General features: G+C 41.6%; 1 protein-coding gene across 9 annotated transcripts in view; it reads left to right on the top strand.

Annotated features, from left to right (window-relative positions):
- Nucleotides 1-24,340, top strand: part of KSR2 (kinase suppressor of ras 2) — a 481,762-nt gene that overhangs the window by 322,086 nt on the left and 135,336 nt on the right. For all 9 annotated transcript variants that reach the window (XM_056537068.1, XM_056537052.1, XM_056536998.1 and 6 more), the window contains one exon: nt 22,371-22,440. In XM_056537068.1, coding sequence (XP_056393043.1) covers nt 22,371-22,440 — 70 coding nt within the window. The remainder of the gene's footprint in view (nt 1-22,370; nt 22,441-24,340) is intronic.

Raw genomic sequence — 24,340 nt, 5'->3', positions numbered from 1 at the left:
CCGCTCCGGACCGTCATCGCTCGTCACTGCTGCCCTGGATGTCGCCTTCCATCACTGTCGCCGCGTCCCCGGGGTGTCCCTGACGCTCCGGCAAGGCCCTCTGCTTCCCCGGCATCCTCTCTCTCCGCCAACGCCATCACGTCGCTACGCACGCCGCTCCTATTGGATGACGGGACGGCGTGCGCAGCGACATGATGACGACGATGGAGAGCGCCGACGATGCAGGGGATCCCGTAGAGGACGCGCCGGAGCCCCAAGGACAGGTAAGTGATCGTCAGCGGACCACACAGGGCACCATAAACGGCTATCCGGTGCCAGCTGAAGCAGTCTGTGCTGCCGGATAGCCGTTTATGCGATGGCCCCGACATACAAAAGCATTGTATGTTGATGCTGCCTTCAACATGCAATGGCCTCTGAGAGTCCATCATATGTTGAAATGATTGTATGTCAGGTCCATCGTAGGTCGGGGGGGGGGGGGGGGGGGTCACTGTATTTTTATACAAAGTTAAAATACACTGTCAGAGATTGCATTACAGAGGTACTGTATTCTCCCTGCTACTAGTCCTGCAGATAATATGTCAGCAGCGGAATATTCCCACATGGATGTCCTATTACACAGAATGCCTGCAGTGTTGTGCTACAGAGTGTAAGTACAGGCATTATGTGCATGACTTTGTATGAGGCAATACAGTGAAATATTACAATACAGTAAAACTAGTCATTTTCAAATATACTGGTAAAGCTTATATTCCAAGTCGATGCATTCTGTCCAACAGTCCAACAGATGAATCTCACATTTAGCATCAGATATTGCTTAATCATTTTTCTCCCGTTGTGCCATATTAAATGTACCATATCAAATGAAATGTTAAATCTAGGTGACTAAAATAAAAAAGCAATAGTATAAACATTATAAAATGGTGTTTGTCCCGCTGCCTTCGGTTTCACAAATTATCCGTCACCTTGTCAGGGGCAGAGTTCAAACTTGTCATTAATCCTTGACAGGAAAATAAAATGCCAATCCAGGCAATTTTGGCTGTGACCATGGAATTAAATGATCTGTTCTAGGAGCCAAGTTTTTATGTCAAGGGTTGCAAACATCAATCTCAGTATTGTGTAGAGCATCTGTCATTACATGAATGAAAAAAATCTGTCATGAACTCCAAGAGATAGGATTTCAATTACATACAATAGAGGGTTAAGGTCATTCAAATTTGATGTATACTTTGCTACAAAACCTAAAAATCTACAAATACATTTGCTGTGTATGTAAAGTTAACGTTTAAAGGGGAAAGTGTATCAAATTACAGTCAGTTTATAAAAATCTGACATATAGCACTGGAAACCTCTGAAAAAGCTTGTTTGAGCGAAACATGTCAGAGGGGCTATCTGTGTCTAGGTTTAAAATTTCTGTGTCACCGGGTAGATACAGTGAGCTGGCGGACTGCAGCCACCAGCACTCAGTCATTGCATAAAAGACAAATATCCCTATGTGATATCATACACAATTATTTTCGCCCTTATGGGAATATAATATTACAGTGAATGAGGCACTTTACATATATTTAAAGGGGTACTCCAGCGCTTAGACATCTTATCCCCTATCCAAAGGATCAGGGATAGGATGCCTGATCACCAGGGTCCCGCCGCTGGGGACCCCCGTGATCTTGCACGCCGCACCCCGTTAAAATCAGTCCCCGGCGCGTGTTCGCTCCGGGTCTGATTACTGTTGATCACGAGGCCAGAGCGCTGTGACGTCACGGCTCCGCCCCGTGTGATGTCACGCTCCGCTCCTTCAATGCAGGCCTATCGGAGGGGGCGTGACAGCCGTCACGCCCCCTACCATAGACTTGCATTGAGGGGTGGGGCGTGACGTCATACGGGGGGGGCGGAGTCGTGACGTCACGCTCTATCGCTCGCGTGGTCGGGATCCGAAGCCTCCAGTGTTGCCGGAAGCCGTTGAGGTGGGTGCTGCAGCCGAGATCCCGGGGGTCCCCAGCAGCGGGACCCCCACGATCTGACATCTTATCCCCTATCCTTTGGATAGGGGATAAGATGTCTAGGGGTGGAGTACCCCTTTTAATACTTTGATGATATTGGTATTGTTAACATATTAGTTGTGCAATGACCTATTTTACACAGAAAAATAAAAGTTATGTTTTAGGTAGGGGTTAAGAATAGGGAAATTATAGAATCAGAAACATGTTAAGATATGCTGAACTGAACTGTGTGTCAAACTTTTGAAAAGGACCTGTGGTCAGTCTTAGTTTTGCAACATCTAGAGGTCCGCAGGTTGTAGACCACTGTCCTATACTTTACATTGCACGGATCCCTCAACATACGATGGTTTCAACAAATGATGGTCCATTTGGAACAGATTACCATCGTATGTTGAGGGACCACTGTAGAGGCATACAATGATACAGCATGGCAACATAGTCTTCTCCGGATGGCATACGTTGATATGCAAGAGCCCTTTGGTTTATTTTCATAATAATACAAGTAGAATGGAAGCCTCTTTTCTATTAGCTTTCTACTATTGACTGTTAACCATCACTAGACTGTGCTTTGTCTTTTGCTGTAACCTACAATCTGCCAACCAGTTGGACCATATTATGCTTGTGTTGGCCATTTGGATTGGTTGGATCTTGATAGGCTGCCTGAGAAAATATCTTGGATAACCATGAAGAAATACTGTACTGTAGAAAGAAGAGCGTTTTATTTCTAATGAGACAAACTGAAAGAAAAGTACATCCTTTCATAGAGGCAGCCCTAGCTAACATACAGTCCTTTGGCAAAAAGTCGCAGAGACTTCCTCTGGATCAACAAGCAGGGCCATAGGCTGAAATGGATGGCCTTATGTAGTTTTTCAGCCTTAGAAACTATTTTACGTTATTATTTTACCGATGCTACTGTGATGAAGATAGTGGACTGATAAAGTATGTATTACGAAATACATGATCATTTATAAAAAAAAATTATTCTTAACAACCATACCAATAATAGCGCTCTATACAATATCGAATGAGTAGATGATGTCTTCATGAAATGATTAGAGCTAGCAACAGCACTAGGTAACGTACTTTACTTTTGTATCACTTTTATTATTAATCATATATTACAATACAAAATACAATATTTAGATATCCAACTCTTTCTTCAGCAGCATAAATTACAACACATTTATGTTGCTGAAGAAAGAGTTTGATATTCTGAAACGCATCCAGCTATAACAATAATTGATGACCATTTGAAATACTGATGTACTATAGCACCTAATAACAAAATTCTGGCTTGCTGACTTGTCCATCAAGAGAGCGTGCGCTCTGCAAACACGAGGACGCCGCTTCTCATCACTACACCAAATATCACAGCAAGGGCCACATCTCTGGGGATATCTAAGATGAAGCCCTTAGCTACCCGGCCGGAGATCCTACAGAGAGCCACAAACAATACCGGAAACTGCTCGCTGGAGTGAACCTGAAAAAGATCATCTAATTCTAAAAATCCACTAAATATCCAAACATTGGGAACTTATTTAACACTGTGCATCTTTATGTGTGCATTGACTAGATAAGGTACCATCACTGAGTTGACCACAAGGGCACTGTGGTTCACCAGTCTATCATTCAGTTTACCAGCCTTTATAAAATAGCTTTTATTATTTCACTAATTGTTTTATTACTTTTTTTATGTATTTCAATATTATCTATTAAATATGAATTATTGATCTATGATGAATTACCTGTACCCTTTTTACACACATAACGTTGAGGACTGTATCCTTTTGATTCATTTCCATTTATTTTTTACTCCTTGGGTAATGGTTTTACACTAACCTCAATTTTATGTGGGTATAGTGAACTGCACTCTATTTTCTGCCGTTTCCATATTAGTCAATGGTAAATACTCTTGATACGATAGCATTAAAGGGGTATTCCAGCCTTAGCCATCTTATCCCCTATCCAAAGGATGTCTGATTGCAGGGGGGTAGAGGAAAAGATGTCTAAAGCCTTTGGATAGGGGATAAGATGTATAAGGTCAGAAAACCCCTTTAATGATTATATACATTAGCAATTTAGCTTTCAAAGTTAACTCTTTTGTGCATACCCAAAATCACTGATGTCATGTAACTTTTGGTATGGTTGATGGTAAAATTGACTACTCATGTATTTTACTCATGAACTTTCAAATAATAGTCCGGAATACACTGCACTTCAAGGAGCCATGGTATTTTCTATGATACTTAGCCTGGCCTTATACAGTATTATTAATGGCATCAGTGAGTTAATAGCACTGAGCTTCGGACTTCCAGATAAAAATAGGGGACCTTTTTTTTACTTTCTGTCATACAAATCCTTTTTGGATTGATGAAAACACAATTTTTATTGGTTTGTAGCAGCCATTAATACAGAAGGTCATCAAGTGCATACTTATAATTGTCACCTGTCACTTGATGGGCAACGTGGTGTCATATACCAAAGACCATCTTCTTATACATACATTTTATTTCTGCATAATGGATGTCCCCTGTGCCCTAGGCTGATAACCATAATAAGAGGATCATGTTGATGGTTTATGCTGTCTCTCAACTCCTTCCTCCCAATGCACAGAAGATAAATGTGAACTCGTCACCTGTCATGAAGTGGTCTTATTAGCTGTCACCTATGATAATAGTGCTGTCATCCCCCCCCCTTCCTTTTGCACCTATGCTTCATGGTGGTAGGATGTGAATTATACATAGCGTGCTGCATACACATACACCTGGAACCACATGCAACAAACAGAATTTAAGATGTGATGAGTGCTGAGGCTGCAAGTTCTCTTCTAACAGTGAATGACAAGATCCTGCTATGCATAAGGCTGGGTTCACTTGCAGGATTTAAGTCGGTATGTTTTTTAGCCAAAAACAGTAAGGTCTGCCATTGCAAATGCTCAGCGTTTGCAGACGACATCCTCTTGTACATTACCTCGCCCATCACTACTCTCCCCTCATTGCTTGCCACCATACATCAGTTCTCCGCCTACAGCAACTATAAACTGAATCCATCTAAAAGCGAGGCACTAAATGTCACGCTACCGCCCCATCTAGTGGACCTCCTAGTGTCTTCCTACCCTTTTAAATGGCAGAAAACCTCCATAAACTACCTGGGTGTCCATGTTCCTCGCAACTTATCAGATTCATTCTGTCTGAATTTCCCGCCCCTATTGCGATCATACAAGCAGATTTGTCAAAGTGGGAACGGAAGGATTTCTCTTGGCTGGGTAGAGTTAACATAATCAAGATGAATATCCTGTCCCGCCTACTTTACTTATTCGCTTGTGTCCCTTGTCACATCCCTCGCACGTTTTTTGGGGAGGTCGCAGCCTTGCAATCTAGGTTTGTCTGGAATCAAAAGCATCCTCGCTTGGCCAGATGTATTCTATACAGGAGAAAGAGGAAGGAGGCTTGGCCTTGCCAGACTGCCTCTCCTACTACCTAGCAGTTGTCCTAGCTCGAGTTCTGGATTGTTTTCACGGGAGATCCGATAAGCAATGGGTACCCCTTGAAAGCCTATCTAGTGGTATTGATATTAGAACTGCGCTCTGGACTCGACACTTCCCCTCCACTACACATCTGACTGACAAATGCCCACCCATCACGTTTTCCATATTGAAAGCACACCAGACGTATCTCAAACGCACGTCCCTCTTCTCCCCCGACGGCCCCCTCACCCCCCTGTTCGGCAACATTTCCTTCCCATCGGCCCTTAATGAATGCACACACATTCCTCTCCTTCAAGCGCTCAGATTATGTATCTTTGGCATCTCTACTACAGCCCTCGGGTTTGAGGCCACTGTCTGACATCCTGGGACATTCACCCCCCTCCATCCAACATAGATTCCAATATAACCAGTTGCTCCATTTTTTCGCATCCACCAAAACCCCCCTTCGCCTACACGGCCTCCGCGGTCCCACATGCGATCAGAGTCCTCTACGCTCTCCTCCTTGATGAATCTTCCACGAAAACTTTGCCATACCGCATGTCCTGGAAAAAGGAACTGGAATGCGATATAGCAGACGAGGACTGGAGCCGTGCTCTACTCTTTTGCCACAAGTCCAGTATCTCTTGCAGGGCTCAAGAGACTAATTATAAAATTCTCACGAGGTGGTATAGGGTTCCAGCCCTCTTGGCACGAATATACCCAACGGTCTCTGATACATGCTGGATGCGGATGCCTGAACGGCACAATGACAAACACATGGCTGACTTGCCCGTCCTTGGACTCCTTTTGGACGCAGGTAGTGGCTACCATTTGTAGACTGACCTCGCTCCCCTTATCAAAAGATCCCAAGCCCATTTTGCTTTCCATATTCCCCAGCTCTTATCCTCGTATGTCCACTGCATTGGCGCACCATCTCCTCATAGCGACCAGGACTGTGATTCCTCGCCTCTGGAGGTCTCCGCTGCCCCCTTCTTTCTCTTCCTGGCTGAGCGAGGTTTCTCACATCCATAGGATGGAGGAACTGCTTGCTGAATCTACCCGTAAAATTACCAAATTCCAGGCAATATGGGATCCTTGGACATCTTACATCTCTTCACAGGCATTCTCCACTGACAACCTAGACATGCAGGCAACTGCTCCTACGACCCCAGACAATATTACTCACCGACGACAGCCAGACCAATAGCTCGATACAGACGGGCGGGATGATCCCATTTGACAATGTAAGACTCGGACCCATCTGCGATTGACCCCCCTCCTCCTCTCTTGCCCCCCCCTCCTTCTCTCCCCTCCTCACCCCCAAAGGGGTCTCTCTCTTTTCTTTTCGCACTACTTCCTATACCCTAGGCAGCCTTCATCAGTTGACACCCACCTGCTACTTTCATCACGTATTTTCTTTGATTTTTAGTTTATTTTTAATTTTTTAAGTGTTAGCTAATATGGGAGTCGACCCTCCTTATACCCCATGTGGTGGAATGCCTGAGCGAACGAATTAATGACTCAGTCTACCTTGTCTAACACATATTGCATTACCATACTGTTGACTGCCTTGTTTGATTAGATCTGTTGTTCCATTTGTATACTGAAAAACCTTAATAAAACTTTATTTAGCAAAAAAAAAAAATAGGTCCAAAACAGAAAAAAAAATATAATGAAATGTTTTGTACTTTTTTCTGTGTTCTTGACCCAGTCCTGGTTTTGCTAACAAAAAATGCTGAATGCAGAGTGGCAGAGATGGCTTGGAGTGCAGCACCCTGATGTCACCGTCTTGCAGTTTATTTACCTGGTAAATGCAACACAGTATGTGAAATTACGTTATGAATTTATTATGAGGAAGAAAGTACAGTGGTCCCTCAACATACGATGGTAATCCGTTCCAAATGGACCATTTTTTGTTGAATCCATCGTATGCTGTGGGATCTGTGCAATGTAAAGTATAGGACAACGGCTGTCCGGGCATGCTGGGAGTTGTAGTTTTGCAACATCTGGAGGTCTGCAGGTTGAAGACCACTGGTATAGGAAGTTGTACTCACGTGTCCCCGCCACTCCGAACCGTCACCCCTCGTCACCGCTGCCCTGGATGTCGCCCTCCATCGCTGACGCCGCGTCCCCGGGGTGTCCCCGACGCTCTGGCAAGGCCTCTGCTTCCCTGGCATCCTTGCTCTCCATCGCCACCATCACGTCGCTACGCACGCCGCGCCTATTGGATGACGGGACGACGTGCACAGCGACGAGATGACGGCGAAGCAGAGCACGGCGATGCACGGGATCCGAAGAGGACGCGCCGGAGCCCCGAGGACAGGTAAGAGATCGTCACTGGACCACACGGGGCACCGTAAATGGCTATCCAGCGTTAGCTGAAGCAGTCAGCGCTGCCAGATAGCCGTTTATGCGATGGCCCCGACATACAAAAGCATCGTATGTTGATGCTGCCGTTCATCATGCGATGGCCTCTTAGAGGCCATCGCACCTTGAAATTATCGTATGTCGGGGCCATCGTAGGTTGGGGGGGTCACTGTAATCCCTACTCCTTTAAGTGTACCTTTGATGGGTTCTAGTGTTTGAGTGTTGCCATGTCCCATGCTTCTCTCCTTGCTCTGTGTCTATGTGACTGAGAAGGTCCTATAGACTTACATTTTGAAACCATCTCCGTCATGTGACACTTAACCAGGAGAGAACACGCTAAGTATGCACTTCTCTCAGCTCATTCTACAACCGATCAGAACTTTTGACATTTAAATTTGAATTAGTGAAATATGGTCTGTCCATGTGTATGGACCTGTATGTGTGTCTAGTATTGCATTGCATCTTCATTTAGGGGATTGAGGCAGATCTGCAATACCGGACACAGCCCAATTGGTACGGCTTTAGAAATTAAGCAGGTTTTTTTTCTAATTCTGGACAACTTTTATAGGAAGTAGAAAATATGTCATAGCCTTTCAATGAATGGGAGATTTCCAACAATAGTAAGGCTTGTTTTTACACTTGTTTTTACACTGACACCGATAAGTCCTGATGGATCCCATTGTCTTTAATGGGGTCTGTTGGATGTCCAGTATTTTGGGGGAGTTGAACGGTGAAAAAAAGAACAGTCATACGCTGTTTTTTTTCTCCCCTCAACTCTTGTCCCTCCAAAAAGCTGGATGATTGAGCTCCCTTTAGCTGAGCACAATCACTGTGTGCACCAGCCGTAAGTGTAAAGTTAATTTATTTCAACCTTTGTGTGTTATATACATTACTATTGTAAATAGAAGTTGTAGAGTTTTGTCTATAATAAGTTTTAATGGATCATATGTAGAACAATCATCATTCTCCAGCTTCACAGTTTGCCAAAATACTGTAGGTTTATACTTGCGCACCATCCAATTGTTTGCTTGATATTTGCTAGTGTGTGCCCCATTTATTATGAGGCCTCATGTCCACTTGGATTTGTTGGGAAATAGTGACTAAGGGCTTTATAATAAAAATGCCATTCAAACCAGTCATCGTGTTTTTTTGTGCTAAATATACTAATATGTCTTCTTCCACAAAAAATGTGTAAAAGATAGGAAAGTTTCCATTGACAAATAAAAATTAAAACTTAACTTTAAATTTCCGAAAACCTTTTAATCCTCTTTGTAGTTTTCTCAAGCATACTTCTTATTTAACCATTACCTCTTGTTTCACTTATTTCCAGCTCCCCTGCTTGCTCCTTTTCTGTCTTCCTGGAGATAAGATAGCTGAAAAGACAGTATTAGGTTTTACATCCTATAATTTCATGTTGGCCATGGAATAAATTTAGGACACTTGGCAAGAGCGGCATTTTTCTTGGAATCTTTCACTGTGCTATTTTTGATATCTCTGATATGTAAATTTTTCTTTGACTGTTGCTTGACCTATAATTTAAATACTTTTCATATGTTGAATTCAGTTTATACCATTAATTCATGCTCTTCCATAAGTGAGATCTGAGATTTTGTAGGTAACACTAAGACCCCTATTTTCGCACATTTCATTCTTCTATTACTGCCAATTCGTCACTCCAATTTTTTTTGCTAATGCACACTTTTTAAATTTTGTCATCTTTTTCTGTACCCTGGCTTGTTAAAATATTGGTCTTTTATAATACATAAGTAAATATCTTTGGATTGTTAGCATTTACAGAAACATGGGCAAAAGAACAGTATTTGCCTGTGTTTTAAAGGGAAAAAATGTTACCATACAAAATTAGTTCAGAGCTGTAACAGGACTGTGTGCATAAGGTCAAATAGTAGTAAATTATTTAGAGGGTTTTTTTAGTTTAAAAAATGTAATAAGAATAATAATAATAATGATTCATAATAATATTAATCGTTATTTGTATGGCATCATCATATTCTGCAGCACTTTACAATACTTAGGTTATATGTACTGTAAAGATGAAATCAAATATTGCACAGTAACCATTCAGACAATAGGATTAAGAGCCTTGTTCAGGAAATATGGGTGACACTAGGTCCAGCAATGGTCCAGCAATCATTTATACTTAATAAGGTAGTATTCATTAAAGGAGTAATATTGTGAAGGAAAATGTATCCCCTATCCAAAGGATAGGAGATAAGTGTCAGATCACAGATGGACCCCCTGTGATGCCCTGCATTGAACCCCGGCAGTCCCCAGGAACAGAGCGGCTTGACCCCCACACGAAGCGGTGGCCAACATGCCCCTTCCATGTATCTCTATGGGAGAGAAGGAGATACCCAACGCTGCATCTCCGGCTCTCCTATAGACATGTTGGCTGCCGCTTTGTAATGGGGTTTGACATGCCCCATTCCTGGGGATAGCCAGGGTGCCGAGCAGTAGTTCGTGGGGCGTCCCAGCAGTTGAACCCGCTGCACTCTAAAACTTATTTCCTATCCTTTGGATAATGGATAAATTTTCCTTCACACGACAGTACTCCTTTAAATGGGCACTGTCATTAAAATAATTTTTTGGCATATGATAGAGAAGGTAAAATAAATAAGATTTGTAATTTAGGTAAAACTAAAAACAGAAAAAAGACAGTCCTCAGGTGTTCTATTGTGTGATTGACTGGGAGAGTGTGGGAGGGGGAGGGGAGGGAAGGGGGGAAAAGGGGACAGTAAATCGAGTGAAAAAGGGGGGGGCAAAGGGAAAGGGGAGGAGAGGGAAGTAAAGAGAAGGAGGGAGAGGGAAAAGAAGGAAGGGGTGTGATTGAAGGAGTAAGGGGAAATTAACAAAAGAAAAGAGAGGTAGATCAGACCATTGGGTGTAAAATATTAACATTTATTAAACAGGAGTGGGCGAGGTCAGGTAAGGAGGTAAGCTGGGCCCTAGCGACCACCCACCTAAAAACAACTTAATACAGATAAAAATAAGGATAAAAAGGGGGGGGGAAGCAATATAATTAAGCGAATTTTACAGACATAATGCCCCCATGTAAAATAAATAATAAGAATAAAAATGTAGTATATGACTAATGAGTGACTAGTCTCAATAGTTATCCCTGTATTGATGGTAGCTGCTTATAACGTGTATTTTGTTATATAGTATGTTTGTTGTTATTTCACAGCACTTGGGTGCTGTGTAACCTGTAAATGTATAAACCACAAGATGACAAAACAATACTATAACAGTAATATTACAGTTATACAGTATATGGTTTCCAATATGGTTTCCAATCTGAGCACTGTGTGCTCCCTGTGAATAAAGACAGCAAGAAAAATAAATAATTGCGATTTTCAGCAGTCGATTTCACCATTATGCAGTGAGGGGCATGTAAATGCAAGTGGCGGTACCTCAATAGTTCCTTGAGTGCTGTGCACTCTCCTGAAAAAAGAAGTTAGGTCGGGTGTAATGCCCATGGCAGGCAGTGGATTGTTCGTTAGTGATGCAGATACGGGGATAGGCAGAGGTGCTTGCCTCTGAAGAGATATCCTGTGCAGGAGAAAGAACAGTGGGACTGTGTTCCACTCACCCGTTCTGGATACAAATAAAAGAAATACAAATTAATATTAAAAAAATAGAGAAAATGTATAAAAAATGTTGATAAGGGCAATTTGTCAGGCTAAAAATATTAAGAATGGCATATGTGTTGTTAGAAATTTTTTTTTAATAAAAACTAAAAAAAACTTAAAAAGGAGTAAAAAGTGGAAGTAAAAGAAATAAAACAGGAACACGGATAATGAAGGTATGGCTCTCTATATGGATGTCGTAACAAATATAAGCACATCATTACGAGGGAAGGTCGGGTCTATGTCGGAGGGTGTAAATTGATGTCTGGATGAAATCATGAAATAATGGTTCACAGGGGCTACCAGGCCTGGACATGCATGGGTGTGCGTGTCCATCAATACACACCCTCCGACATCAATATACACCCTCCCACATAGACCCGACCTTCCCTCATAATGAAGTGCTTATATTTGTTCCGGCACCCAAATAGAGAGCCATACCTTCATTATCCGTGTTCCTGTTTTATTTCTTTTACTTCCACTTTTTACTCCTTTTGAAGTTTTTTGAGTTTAGAAAAAAATAAAAAAATAAAAAGTACCCGGCGTTGTCCGGTTTTTCCTTCCTAATCCTTGTTGGGGGAGAAAAATCAACAAAGAAGGAAGCTTTTGACTTCATATCCCATCCTCATATATTTTTGTTATATCCCAACTCCATATCCAGTCCTCATATCTCAACCTCATATCCCGTCCTCATATTCTGACCTCATATCCCCTCCTCATAGCCCGTCATCATATCTAGGCCTCATATCCTGACCCCTATCCTGTCCTCATATCTCAACCTCATATCCCGTCCTCCTATCCCGTCCCCATATCCCGACCTCCTATCTCAACCTCATATCCCGTCCTTATATCCCTACCTCCTATTCCGTCCTCCTATCTCGACCTCCTATCCTGTCCTCATATCCCCTCCTCATATCCCGACCTCATATCTTGACCTCCTATCCTGACCTCCTATTCTGACCTCCTATCCTGACCTCATATCCCGTCCTCATATCCTGACCTCCTATCCCGTCCTCATATCTTGACCTCATATCCCGTCCTCATATCCCGACCTCATATCCCATCCTCATATCTCATCCTCCTATCCCGACCTCCTATCCCATCCTCATATTCCATCCTCATATCTCAACCTCATATTCCATCCTCATATCCCATCCTCATATCCCATCCTCATATCCTGACCTCCTATCTGGACCTAATTTCCCGTCCTCCTATCTCAACCTCATATTTCATCCTCACATCCCATCTTCATATCCCGACCTCATATACCATCCTTATATCCCATCCTCATATCCCGTCCTTATGTCCCATCCTCATATCCTGTTCTCAGGTGGGACTGATTTGTATATTGTAAGCTGAAAATAGAAGGGGACGTGGCTTTGTGGGACTGGGCATGATTTGCAAGCTAGACCAATGCACAAAAAGGGTAGATAATAAAAGGGGTGGGGCTGAAATGTGGGTGTGTCTTTATGAGATGGGGTGTGGATTGCAAGCCAGATTGACACATTCACCAGGAGATGCATAGTGGAGCTTGTGGAGTAAGCTACTGCAAGCCCCCTGTACTTGCATGGGACTTGAAACAAAAACCCAACTTTTATATAATGATGTAGTTAAGGGTTAATTTAACTATCATATCTTTTTATTTGACATATACAGTCATGGCCGAAAATGTTGGCATTTCAGAAGTTTTTCAAGAAAATGAAGTATTTCGCACAGAAAAGGATTGCAGTAACAAATGTTTTGCTATACACATGTTTATTCCCTTTGTGTGTATTGGAACTAAACCAAAAAAGGGAGGAAAAAAAGCAAATTGGACATAATGTCACACCAAACTCCAAACATGGTCTGAACAAAATTATTGAGACCCTTAACTTAATATTTGGTTGCACACCCTTTGGAAAAAGTAACTGAAATCAGTCGCTTCCTATAACCATCAATAAGCTTCTTACACCTCTCAGCCGGAATGTTAGACCACTCTTCCTTTGCAAACTGCTCCAGGTCTCTGTTATTGAAAGGGTGCCTTTTCCCAACAGCAATTTTAAGATCTCTCCACAAGTGTTCAATGGGATTTAGATCCGGACTAATTGCTGGCCACTTCCGAACTCTCCAGCGCTTTGTTGCCATCCATTTCTGGGTGCTTTTTGACGTATGTTTGGGGTCATTGTCCTGTTGGAAGACCCAAGATCTCTGGGCTGTACAGTGTGACCAAAAATCCATTGGTAATCCTCATATTTCATGATGCCTTACACACATTCAAGGCACCCAGTGCCAGAGGCAGCAAAACAACCCTGAAACATCATTGAACCTCCACCATATTTCACTGTAGGTACTGTGTTCTTTTGTTTGTAGGCTTATTCAGTTTTTGGTAAACCGTAGAATGATGTGCTTTACCAAAAAGCTCCATCTTGATCTCATCTGTCCACAAGACATTTTCCCAGAAGGATTATGGCTTACTCAAGTTCATTTTGGCAAAATGTAGTCTTGCTTTTTAATGTCTCTGTGTCAGCAGTGGGGTCCTCCTGGGTCTTCTGCCATAGCGTTTCATTTCATTTAAATGTTGATGGATAGTTCGTGCTGACACTGATGCTCCCTGAGCCTGCAGGACAGCTTGAATATCTTTGGAAATTGTTTGTGGCTGCTTATCCACCATCCGGACTATCCTGCATTGACACCTTTCATAAATTTTTCTCTTCTGTCCATCCCCAGGGAGATTAGCTACAGTGCCAGGGGTTGCAAACTTATTGAAAATGTTGCGCACAAAGGCAAATCTAGATCTCTGGAGAGAGACTTGTAACCTTGAGATTGTCGATATTTTTCCACAATTTTGGTTCTCAAGTCCTTCTCCTCTTTCTGTTGTCCATGCTTAGTGTGGCACACACAGACACACAATGCAAAGACGAAGTGAACTTCTCTCCTTTTTATCTGCTTTCAGGTGTGATTTTTATATTGCCCACACCTGTTACTTGCCCCATGTGAGTTTAAAGGAGCATCACATGCTTGAAACAATCTTATATATCCACAATTTTGAAAGGGTGGCAATAATTTTGTCCAGACCATTTTTGGAGTTTGGTGTGACATTATGTCCAATTTGCTTTTTTTCTACCTTTTTTTGGTTTAGTTCCAATACACACAAATGGAATAAACCTGTGTATACAAAACATGTGTTACTGAAATCCTTTTCTGTGATAAATACTTAATTTTCTTGAAAAATTTCAGGGGTGCCAACATTTACAGCCATGATTGTAAGTAATATGTGTACCAGGTATTATTGAAATATCTCCAGCAGTACGGAAGTTATACATTTCCCATTGATTTGCATGGGACTTTAAACAAAAACCCCGACCCTCAAAAATGGGGGTAGTTAAGGATTAAATTAACTATCCTATATTTTAAGTGGACATATAAGTAACGTGTGACTAAGTATTATCGAAATATCTCCATCCATTTGGAAGTTATGCATTAACATATATTTCCCATAGACTTATATGGAACTTTAAACATAAACCCCGCCCCTGGCAAATGGGGGATAGTAAGGGTTAAATCACCTATTCTATGTTTGTTGATGACATAAGTCACATGTGTGCCAAGTTTCATGTTAACTTCTTTAGCCGTTTGGACGTGATGCTGGAACATACACACACATACACACATTGGCCCTCATTTACTATTGCAAACCTGACATGTTTTGTCGGGTTGTGCGCCAGATTCTGTGGCATTGCGCCAAAAATTCTGTCTGCGCCAGATTTTGCGCCAAAATTTGCGCCAGAATCGAAAAAAAGCCTAACTCTCCATTTTGTTAAGAAAACCTGGAAAAGGGGGTGTGATCTCCAAAAAGGGGCGTGTTCTTGACATTTTCACAAAAAAACAACATATTTACTAAGGTTCCACAGAAAATGTGGTGGATGTGAGCTGAGGAAAACCCTACAGACCAAAGCATGTGTAAAAAAAAGTGTAGGGAAAGTGGAAACTCTAGGGAAACCTTAGTAAATACCGTGGAAAATAAATTGTAGGGAATTAAAACCCACAAAGAAACCTACACTCCACTCTTAGTAAATCAGGGCCATTGAGTTATATATATACATATAGGCCTCATTGTTAATATATATACATTATATACATTAAGGCCTCATTGTGAGGCTGAAACGTCGCATTGACTTAATGGGTGAATAAAACATACCGCTTTTTGCAATTTGGAGTGCCGCTTCCTTTTTTGGATTATATATATATATATATATATATATATATATATATATATATATATTTTTTTTTTTTTTATGTCCCATATCCTTCTATTATATTTGAATTTCCTATTTACTTGTGCACCATAATATATTTCAACTCCATACACTAGATGCAAAGAAAGTAGATCCAGCTCACCCCAAATTTGTGCGCACAGACAGGACCAGGTCTCGTCCGTATATATGCAAAAGAAAGGAAGATGCCCAGCGCACACACGTGTAAAATGGAACTTCTTTTTATTCATTTGCCATAGGTTACATCATATATATATTTTTTTTTTTTTTTATGTCCCATATCCTTCTATTATATTTGAATTTCCTATTTACTTGTGCACCATAATATATTTCAACTCCATACACTAGATGCAAAGAAAGTAGATCCAGCTCACCCCAAATTTGTGCGCACAGACAGGACCAGGTCTCGTCCGTATATATGCAAAAGAAAGGAAGATGCCCAGCGCACACACGTGTAAAATGGAACTTCTTTTTATTCATTTGCCATAGGTTACATCATATATATATATATATATATATATTTTTTTTTTTTTTTTATGTCCCATATCCTTCTATTATATTTGAATTTCCTATTTACTTGTGCACCATAATATATTTCAACTCCATACACTAGATGCAAAGAAAGTAGATCCAGCTCACCCCAAATTTGTGCGCACAGACAGGACCAGGTCCCGTCCGTATATATGCAAAAGAAAGGAAGATGCCCAGCGCACACACGTGTAAAATGGAACTTCTTTTTATTCAGTTGCCATAGGTTACATCAGGCACTCAGGTAACGTGACGCGTTTCGGCCCACAGGGCCTTAGTCATACAAATGTTACTTGTGTTAAGATCATTTATATATGCTGGGTGTGAGTGTCCTGGGCGGAACACGTCCGCAGCACGTCACTCCACACCTGCACATATAATTACAAACATTAGTTAAAATACTTAATCTTTATTAGATTAATAAAATAAAATCGTGTCAAAAAGTTAAACCGATTTGTAAATTACTTCTGTTTAAAAATCTTACTCCTTCCAGTACTTATCAGCTGCTGTATACTACAGAGGAAGTAGTATAGTTCTTTTCTGTCTGATACAGTGCTCTCCGCTGACACCTTTGTCCATGTAAGGAACTGTTCAGAGCAAGAACAAATCCCCACAGCAAACCTATCCTGCTCTGGACAGTTTCTGACACAGACAAAGGTGTCAGCAGAGAGCACTGTGGTCAGACACAAAAGAACTGTACAACTTTCTCTGCAGCATACACCAGCTGATAAGTACTGGAAGGATTAATATTTTTATATCGAAGTAAATTACAAACCTCTTTAACTTTCTGGCACCAGTGGATTAGGAATTTTTTTTTCCTCCAGAGTACCCCTTTAAGATGTAATAACAGCAGAAAAAAGATGACCACAGCATTTCTAAGATGAGCCATGAGATCTGGATATCTAACACTAATTCCAGTCACATACTATATCATTTGAAGTTAAACTTATAGAATTGGTCCCTTAGATGTATGACTGGGAATTTCACTTTCCCTCGGCTGCCACCTGACATAATAACAGACATTCTCTCTGCCATGTTTTTGTATATTTAAGAAATTATCTTGAATGAATTAATTCCATTGAGCATTGTCTTGGAGAACTCACAAAGTGTTGGAGACACTCGGTGATGTATAAAAAGTCAAGCTGTGAGGATATTCAGAGCAGTTTTCGTATTCTCTAAAACCCACCGCCTGATAAATATCAAAAAGAAACAGAGAACTTAACAGAAAGATCAGTCAATTACTCCTGTCAGAGCTCGGAGATCTTCAGAAGAATGATCTATAATTAAAACCCAAACAATCCTCGTGCTGTGCAGGCTAGACTCTGCGGTCACTCCCCACTGACTCGGACTCAGCTGCAGACTGAGCAATGTTTTAGGAATTTCCCTTGTTGAGGTAGAATAACACACATAGCTCAACTGGCTGGATGTGGACATGTATTAGCTCTTCTTGACAAAAGAGCAATATACCTGTGGATCTTTTTTTTTAAAACTATTTATTTAAGTTTTGCAATTAAACATTGCCAACATGGCAAGATATCAAAACAAAAAACAGAGAGAACAGCACTCCCCGAAGGACCCAGTGAGCCTCAGTAAACAATAGGAAGAACATAAGGCATACCAAAAAGGATCAACAATGTGCACAGAGGGCAACCCCAAGAAGATTCTTGACACAGACAGACAACCAGTCACACAAACATGCACACATCCCGGAACCCCCCTCCCCACTCCCACCCCGGCACCAACCGGACAAATACATTCCATAAGGACCTACTGACTCCGTCCAGCTGGCTGATCAGCTGACTCCGCAAACAACAACCAGGGGGTCCACACCATATCAAACTTCCTCGGGCACTTACGACTAACATAAAGAGCCTGATACAACGGAACATATTTATGCACCAAGGTTATCCAATGTGACAGCGGAGGGGCGGATGTATCCTTCCAAGTCATGACCACTACCTTACAGGCACAGAACAACAAGAAACAAATTAACAACCGTCTATGAGTACTGGAAACCAAAACATTAATCACCCCCAATAAGCTTACCGTAGGGCTAAATACTAAAGGAAAGTCCAGGTGGTCAGCCAAGAAACCCATCACCTCCCTTCAGACCTGTGGATCTTTATATGAAATCATATATAGCTCATGGAAATTAGTTTACATATGTTTTCTAGAACTCATTGGTGGGTTAGATCTTAGGAAGGTCCGCTCTTATTCTAAATTTGTGAATTTTCCATTTCAGGTTAGTAGGAAACATCTCCAAAATCCATCTAATTTAAAATCCAGCAAGGTAAAGAGAACTTGTCACCATTTTCATGCTGCCTGAACTATGGGGAAATCCCTGGTGGCTTCTCCCTGCCCCACTGGCCTTGACTGAACCATCTCTTCCACTGCCCAAACAAAGAGTGATCTGTTGATCAAGGCTGGTGGGGCAGGGAGAAGCTGCTGGAGGCCGCCTTGATTTGTAGTTTGGGCAGCATGAAAGTATGGACAGGTTCCCTTTAGATACTCTTTTGCCCAAAACTGTTAGGCTCTGCATACATATATTCAGTTATCTCAAGTCATTTTGGATAGTAGATCTGTTTCCTATGGGTCATCCAACATCTGGCGCAGTTGGTAGTAACTATGCTGGATTGATGTACATACGTGAACCTGGCCTTACAGGCAACTTTTGTTGTTGGGATACTCTGATATATTGCATGTAACTAGTATCATGAAACATTTGTTCTACCACTCCTTTGTTTTAGAAATCTGTATCCTTTTTATTTAGCTTTAGTGTTTTATTAATACATTTGCTTACAATTGATCCTAATTTTTAGGTTCTAGTGTTAAGAAAAAATGCACCTACATTAATAGGTACTTTTTCATGTACTTGCCCATACTGACGCTGATTTCAAGGATGCATTTTGTGGTCATTCATTAACACAGCGACCAAAAGATGTTTTGACATAAAGGCATAAATTAACTATATATTCTCTAATGAATGGCTTATCTTGTTTGTGTTTTATTTACTTCATTTGAGATGAAATTGTAAGATGTAAAACCTATTGTTTGGGGTTAGTTTGATGAATTCCTGTATTATCAATCCTTCTTATTAATGGGATCCTGTATTGTGAGTGATCTTAACACAGAACAATGTAATGAGAGGATGTCTAGTTTGAAATATGTGGGGTCTGAACCCCATCCGCAGACTGAATCTTGCTGACATCCTGTAGTCAGAGGATGGTCAAAGACTACACGACTTATGTTCAAAAGGTCATAGTATGTGAATGAATTTTCCTGACTACCCTCATTCCCTTTCAGATCTCTTTTACCTCAAGATTCTATTAGTAAAAACATGTCTATCGTCTAAGCCTTAACTTCATTAATAATGTAATATACTGGCCATTTATATGGATGCACCTTAATAAAATGGGAATGGTTGGTGATATTAACTTCCTGTTTGTGGCACATTAGTATATGTGAGGGGAGAAACTTTTCAAGATGGGTGGTGACTATGGCGGCCATTTTGAAGTCGACCATTTTGAATCCAACTTTTATTTTTTCAATAGGAAGAATGGTCATGTGACACATCAAACTTATTGGGAATTTCACAAGAAAAACAATGATGGGCTTGGTTTTAATGTAAATTTATTCTTTCATGAGTTATTTACAAGTTTCTGACCACTTATAAAATGTGTTCAATGTGCTGCCCATTGTGTTGGATTGTCAATGCAACCCTCTTCTCCCACTCTTCACACACTGATAGCAACACCACAGGAGAAATGCTAGCACAGGCTTCCAGTATCCGCAGTTTCAGGTGCTGCACATCTCGTATCTTCACAGCATAGACAATTGCCTTCAGATGACCCCAAAGATAAAAGTCTAAGGGGGTCGGATCGGGAGACCTTGGGGGCCATTCAACTGGCCCATGACGACCAATCCACTTTCCAGGAAACTGTTCATCTAGGAATGCTCGGACCTGACACCCATAATGTGGTGGGGCACCATCTTGCTGGAAAAACTCAGGGAACGTGCCAGCTTCAGTGCATAAAGAGGGAAACACATCATCATGTAGCAATTTCGCATATGCAGTGGCCTTGAGATTTCCATTGATGAAGAATGGCCCCACTTTCTTTGTCCCCCATATACCACACCATACCATCAATTTTTGTGTTCCAACAGTCTTGGAGGGATCTATCCAATGTGGGTTGGTGTCAGACCAATAGCGGTGGTTTTGTTTGTTAACTTCACCATTCACATAAAAGTTTGTCTCATCACTGAACAAAATCTTCTGTGTAAACTGAGGGTCCTGTTCCAATTTAAATTTTGCCCATTCTGCAAATTCAGTGCGCCGATCTGGGTCATCCTCTTTGAGATGCTGCAGTAGCTGGAGTTTGTAAGGGTGCCATTTGTGAGTAGCTAATATCCGCCGAAGGGATGTTCGACTAATGCAACTCTCCAGTGACAGCCACTGATGTTTCTTCATTAGTGACAGATTTCATGTGTCCACATTTTAGCAAATCCAACACTGAATAAGTTTCACGAAACTTAGCAAGCAGTTTACTAACTAGCATGGGAGATGGGTGGTCTCGTAGGGTGTCTTGCATTGAAATCTGCTGCAATGACCAGACATCAACACAATTTCTATCCGCTCCTCACGTGTTAACCTCGACGACATGTCAATGGCTTTAAACAAAGAGAAACTTGTAAATAACTCATGAAAGAATAAAGTTACATTAAAACCACGCACATCATTGTTTTTCTTGTGAAATTCCCAATAAGTTTGATGTGTCACATGACCCTCTTTCTATTGAAAAAACAAAAGTTGGATTCAAAATGGCTGACTTCAAAATGGCCACCATGGTCCCCACCCATCTTGAAAAGTTTCCCCCCTCACATATACTAATGTGCCACAAACATGAAGTTAATATCACCAACCATTCCCATTTTATTAAGGTGTAGTGCAGTGTAGTGTAGTGCAATTATCAGTACTTATTGAACTGCTATTGTTGCATTGTTTCTTGAATGCCAGAGGTGATTTTTTTTTAACTTACATGTGTTCATTGTCACCGAAAAGAAGGACTACCAATAAAGTTATATAGAAATGATTAAGAGGATTAAATAATCCAAAATAAAAGGTACTGTGCCAAGCCCCTTGTGATGCACAAAACAAACAACTAGAGTTTGGGATGAGGGTAATCTAGTTGTTCGTCTTGTTTGTTTTGTGCTTCTCAAGTCGCTTAGTACATATGAGTACCTTTTTTTTTTTTCTTTTTGCCTTATATTAAAAGTTAAGTTTTAGTTTTAGTCCTCTTAATCGTTTCTATATTTTAGATTTATTGAAAAGTCCTTCTTCTTGGTGATGATATTATATAATGACTTCCTAGAGTGTCTCTTCATCTTGGTCAATCAGAAATCTAGGACTAACCGATTCTGAGCTTTTTTTTTTTTTTTTTTAATATTATTTTGTTAATTGTTAAAGGAAAACTGTCAGCCTGTTCATCCACACTGGGTTATAGTGTGGATGAACAGTATTCCATAGAGGAATCACTTACCTAAATTGGTCCAGTAGGTCCTGAGATATCATCCTCGGAAGTTCCCTGGCTGTATTGAGGGAAATGCACAGTGGAAGCGGTCCCCCCTCCCTCCCCCGCCCGACTAGCTGCTTTTATCTCCCTCTGTCACCTACTAATCCCGCCGCCACTATTTGCATACTCATAGTCTTCAACTCCACATCCTAGTTATGTGGAGTCACCAGTCACGTGAGCGCAGCGCTCTCTCCGCAGAGAATGGAATGTTTTCCCCTGCTCTTACATGATTAAATCTTCCAGCACACGTGCTCTGCCGAGAAAGCACTACACTCATATGACTGGTGATTACACGTCACTTGGACGTGGAGTTGAAGACTATGAATATGCAAATAACAGGGGACTAGTAGGTGACAGGGGAAGATAGAAGCGGCTAGCCGGGTGGGGGCCCTCTCTGGAAACCTGTTCACTCACCCTATAACCCTGTGTGTTGGGTCTAGGGTGGGTTAACAGGCTGACAGTTTTGCTTTGACATACTGTGTCAAAGACCATGATAAGGGGAATGTTATTCTCTTAACCTCATGTTTCTTTATTGCTTTCAGACACACTGTCAGTGCCTCGCTGGTCCCCACAGATTCCACGTAGAGATCTGGGAAACTCCATTAAACACAGGTAATTTATGCAGAACAAGGGAACATGGCTCAAGTAGTTTCTGAAATACTATTGTTATAATACTATAACGATCCTATAATCATTTATTTAAATAACGTGGTCTTTACACAGTACACATTTTATGTTCTTTTTATGCTTTTTATATGCCACTGTCAGCAGTAGATTCTTAAAGGAGTACTGCAGCGATAGAACGCTGGGACCCCCCCTCCCCCACCTCGATCTCCTGTATGGGTCCTCTGCTCTACCGCGGCTCTCCCGTGCAACGAGCCCCCTCAATGTATCTCTATAGGAGAGGTGGAAATGCAGCTTTTGTGCATACCTGCCTCTCCCATAGAGCTAAATGGTTGGGGCATTTCTGTGAGGTCGACGACATGAGCATTAGCAGCACAGAGCCGCGGCAGTGCAGGTCCCCGTATGGGAGATCGGGAGGGACTCCCCGCGATCAGACACTTATCCCCTTTCCGCAAGTTGTCTATAATTGCAGTACTCCTTTAGGGTGTATGCCCACGGGAGCACATCTGCAGTGTATTTGACACCACTGATGCGCTGCCCACACACACAGAGTTATGGCAGAGCAAGCTCCCTGCTGCTACTGCCATAGCTCTGTGTGTCCGCTCTTGACTGTGCTCCCCTGTGAATACACCCTTAAAGGGGTACTCCACTGGAAAGCATTTGTTTTTAAATCAAAAAGTTAAACAGATTTGTAAATTACTTCTATTAAAAAATCTTAATCCTTCCAGTACTGTGTGTCTGCTCTGTGTGTCTGCTCTTGACTGTGCTCCCTGCTGACACCTCTGTCCATTGTAGGAACTGTCCAGAGCAGAATAGGTTTTCTATGGGTTCCAGTGGAGTACCCCTTTAAGGTAAAAGTATGAGAAAGGACTTGTATTTACACTCTTTAAGATTGGAATCCTGAATCATGAGGTAGTTTAAACCACACCATGTTTTACCAAAGAATTTGCCCAAAATAGTCAGAAACATCATTTGGAAGCAAATTAGCATATGCTTCTTCTATTTTGTTGTCCAGAGTGTATGACAGACCTGCCAAAAAAGGACTGTTGGCAACTTTACATACTTTTACGTACTTTTTTTCATCCATTCCTATAAAAAAGCATGTAGAAAGAGAATCAAAACTGCTCTGTGTAAACAAAGTCTTAACTGTAAATGATTTGATTTGCTGCATGTAACCTGACATTTCCAATTCCTGTGCTATATGAGGGATTCCAATTATTTACTATTATTATTTATGATTCTTGATCAAACATGGATTAAAAATCAATCCTCTCATAAGAAGAGTAAATAGATGTATCTAAGCTAATAGATTAGGTTATTTTAACCCATTACATAGTATGCCTAAGGGTAATTTGTAATTGTCATCTTCTCTCTCTAACCTTAAAAATGATGAAATAAGGTTATAATGCCAATAATGAAAACATACTTACTATTATTTGATCAAATGTGGTTTAGTAGTCACAGAGTAACAACTTTACCAAGAAAACAGAACAGGGTACTCTTAACCCCTTAACGACAATGGACGTAAATGTATGTCATGGTGACATGGTACTTAACGCACCATGACGTACATTTACGCGCCGGCATGATCGCGAGCACCGGAGCGGTGCTCGTGTCATGCCCGGCAGGTCCCGGCTGCTATCAGCAGCCAGGGATCCGCCGGTAATGCCGGACATCCGCGATCGCGCGGATGTCTGCCATTAACCCCTCCGATGCCGTGATCAATACAGATCACGGCATCTGCTGCAGTGCGGTACTTTGAATGGATGATTGGATCCAATCATCCAGCATGGCAGCCGGAGGTCCCCTCACCTGGCTCCGGCCGTCTTCCGGGGTCTTCTGCTCTGGTCTGAGATTGAGCAGACCAGAGCAGAAGATGACCGATAAT

Source organism: Hyla sarda, chromosome 1 (assembly GCF_029499605.1).
Source record: "Hyla sarda isolate aHylSar1 chromosome 1, aHylSar1.hap1, whole genome shotgun sequence".
In the NCBI taxonomy this organism is placed as follows: Eukaryota; Metazoa; Chordata; class Amphibia; order Anura; family Hylidae; genus Hyla; species Hyla sarda.
The sequence above is the reverse complement of the archived record's forward strand: the minus strand, read 5'-3'. Positions and strand labels throughout refer to the sequence as shown.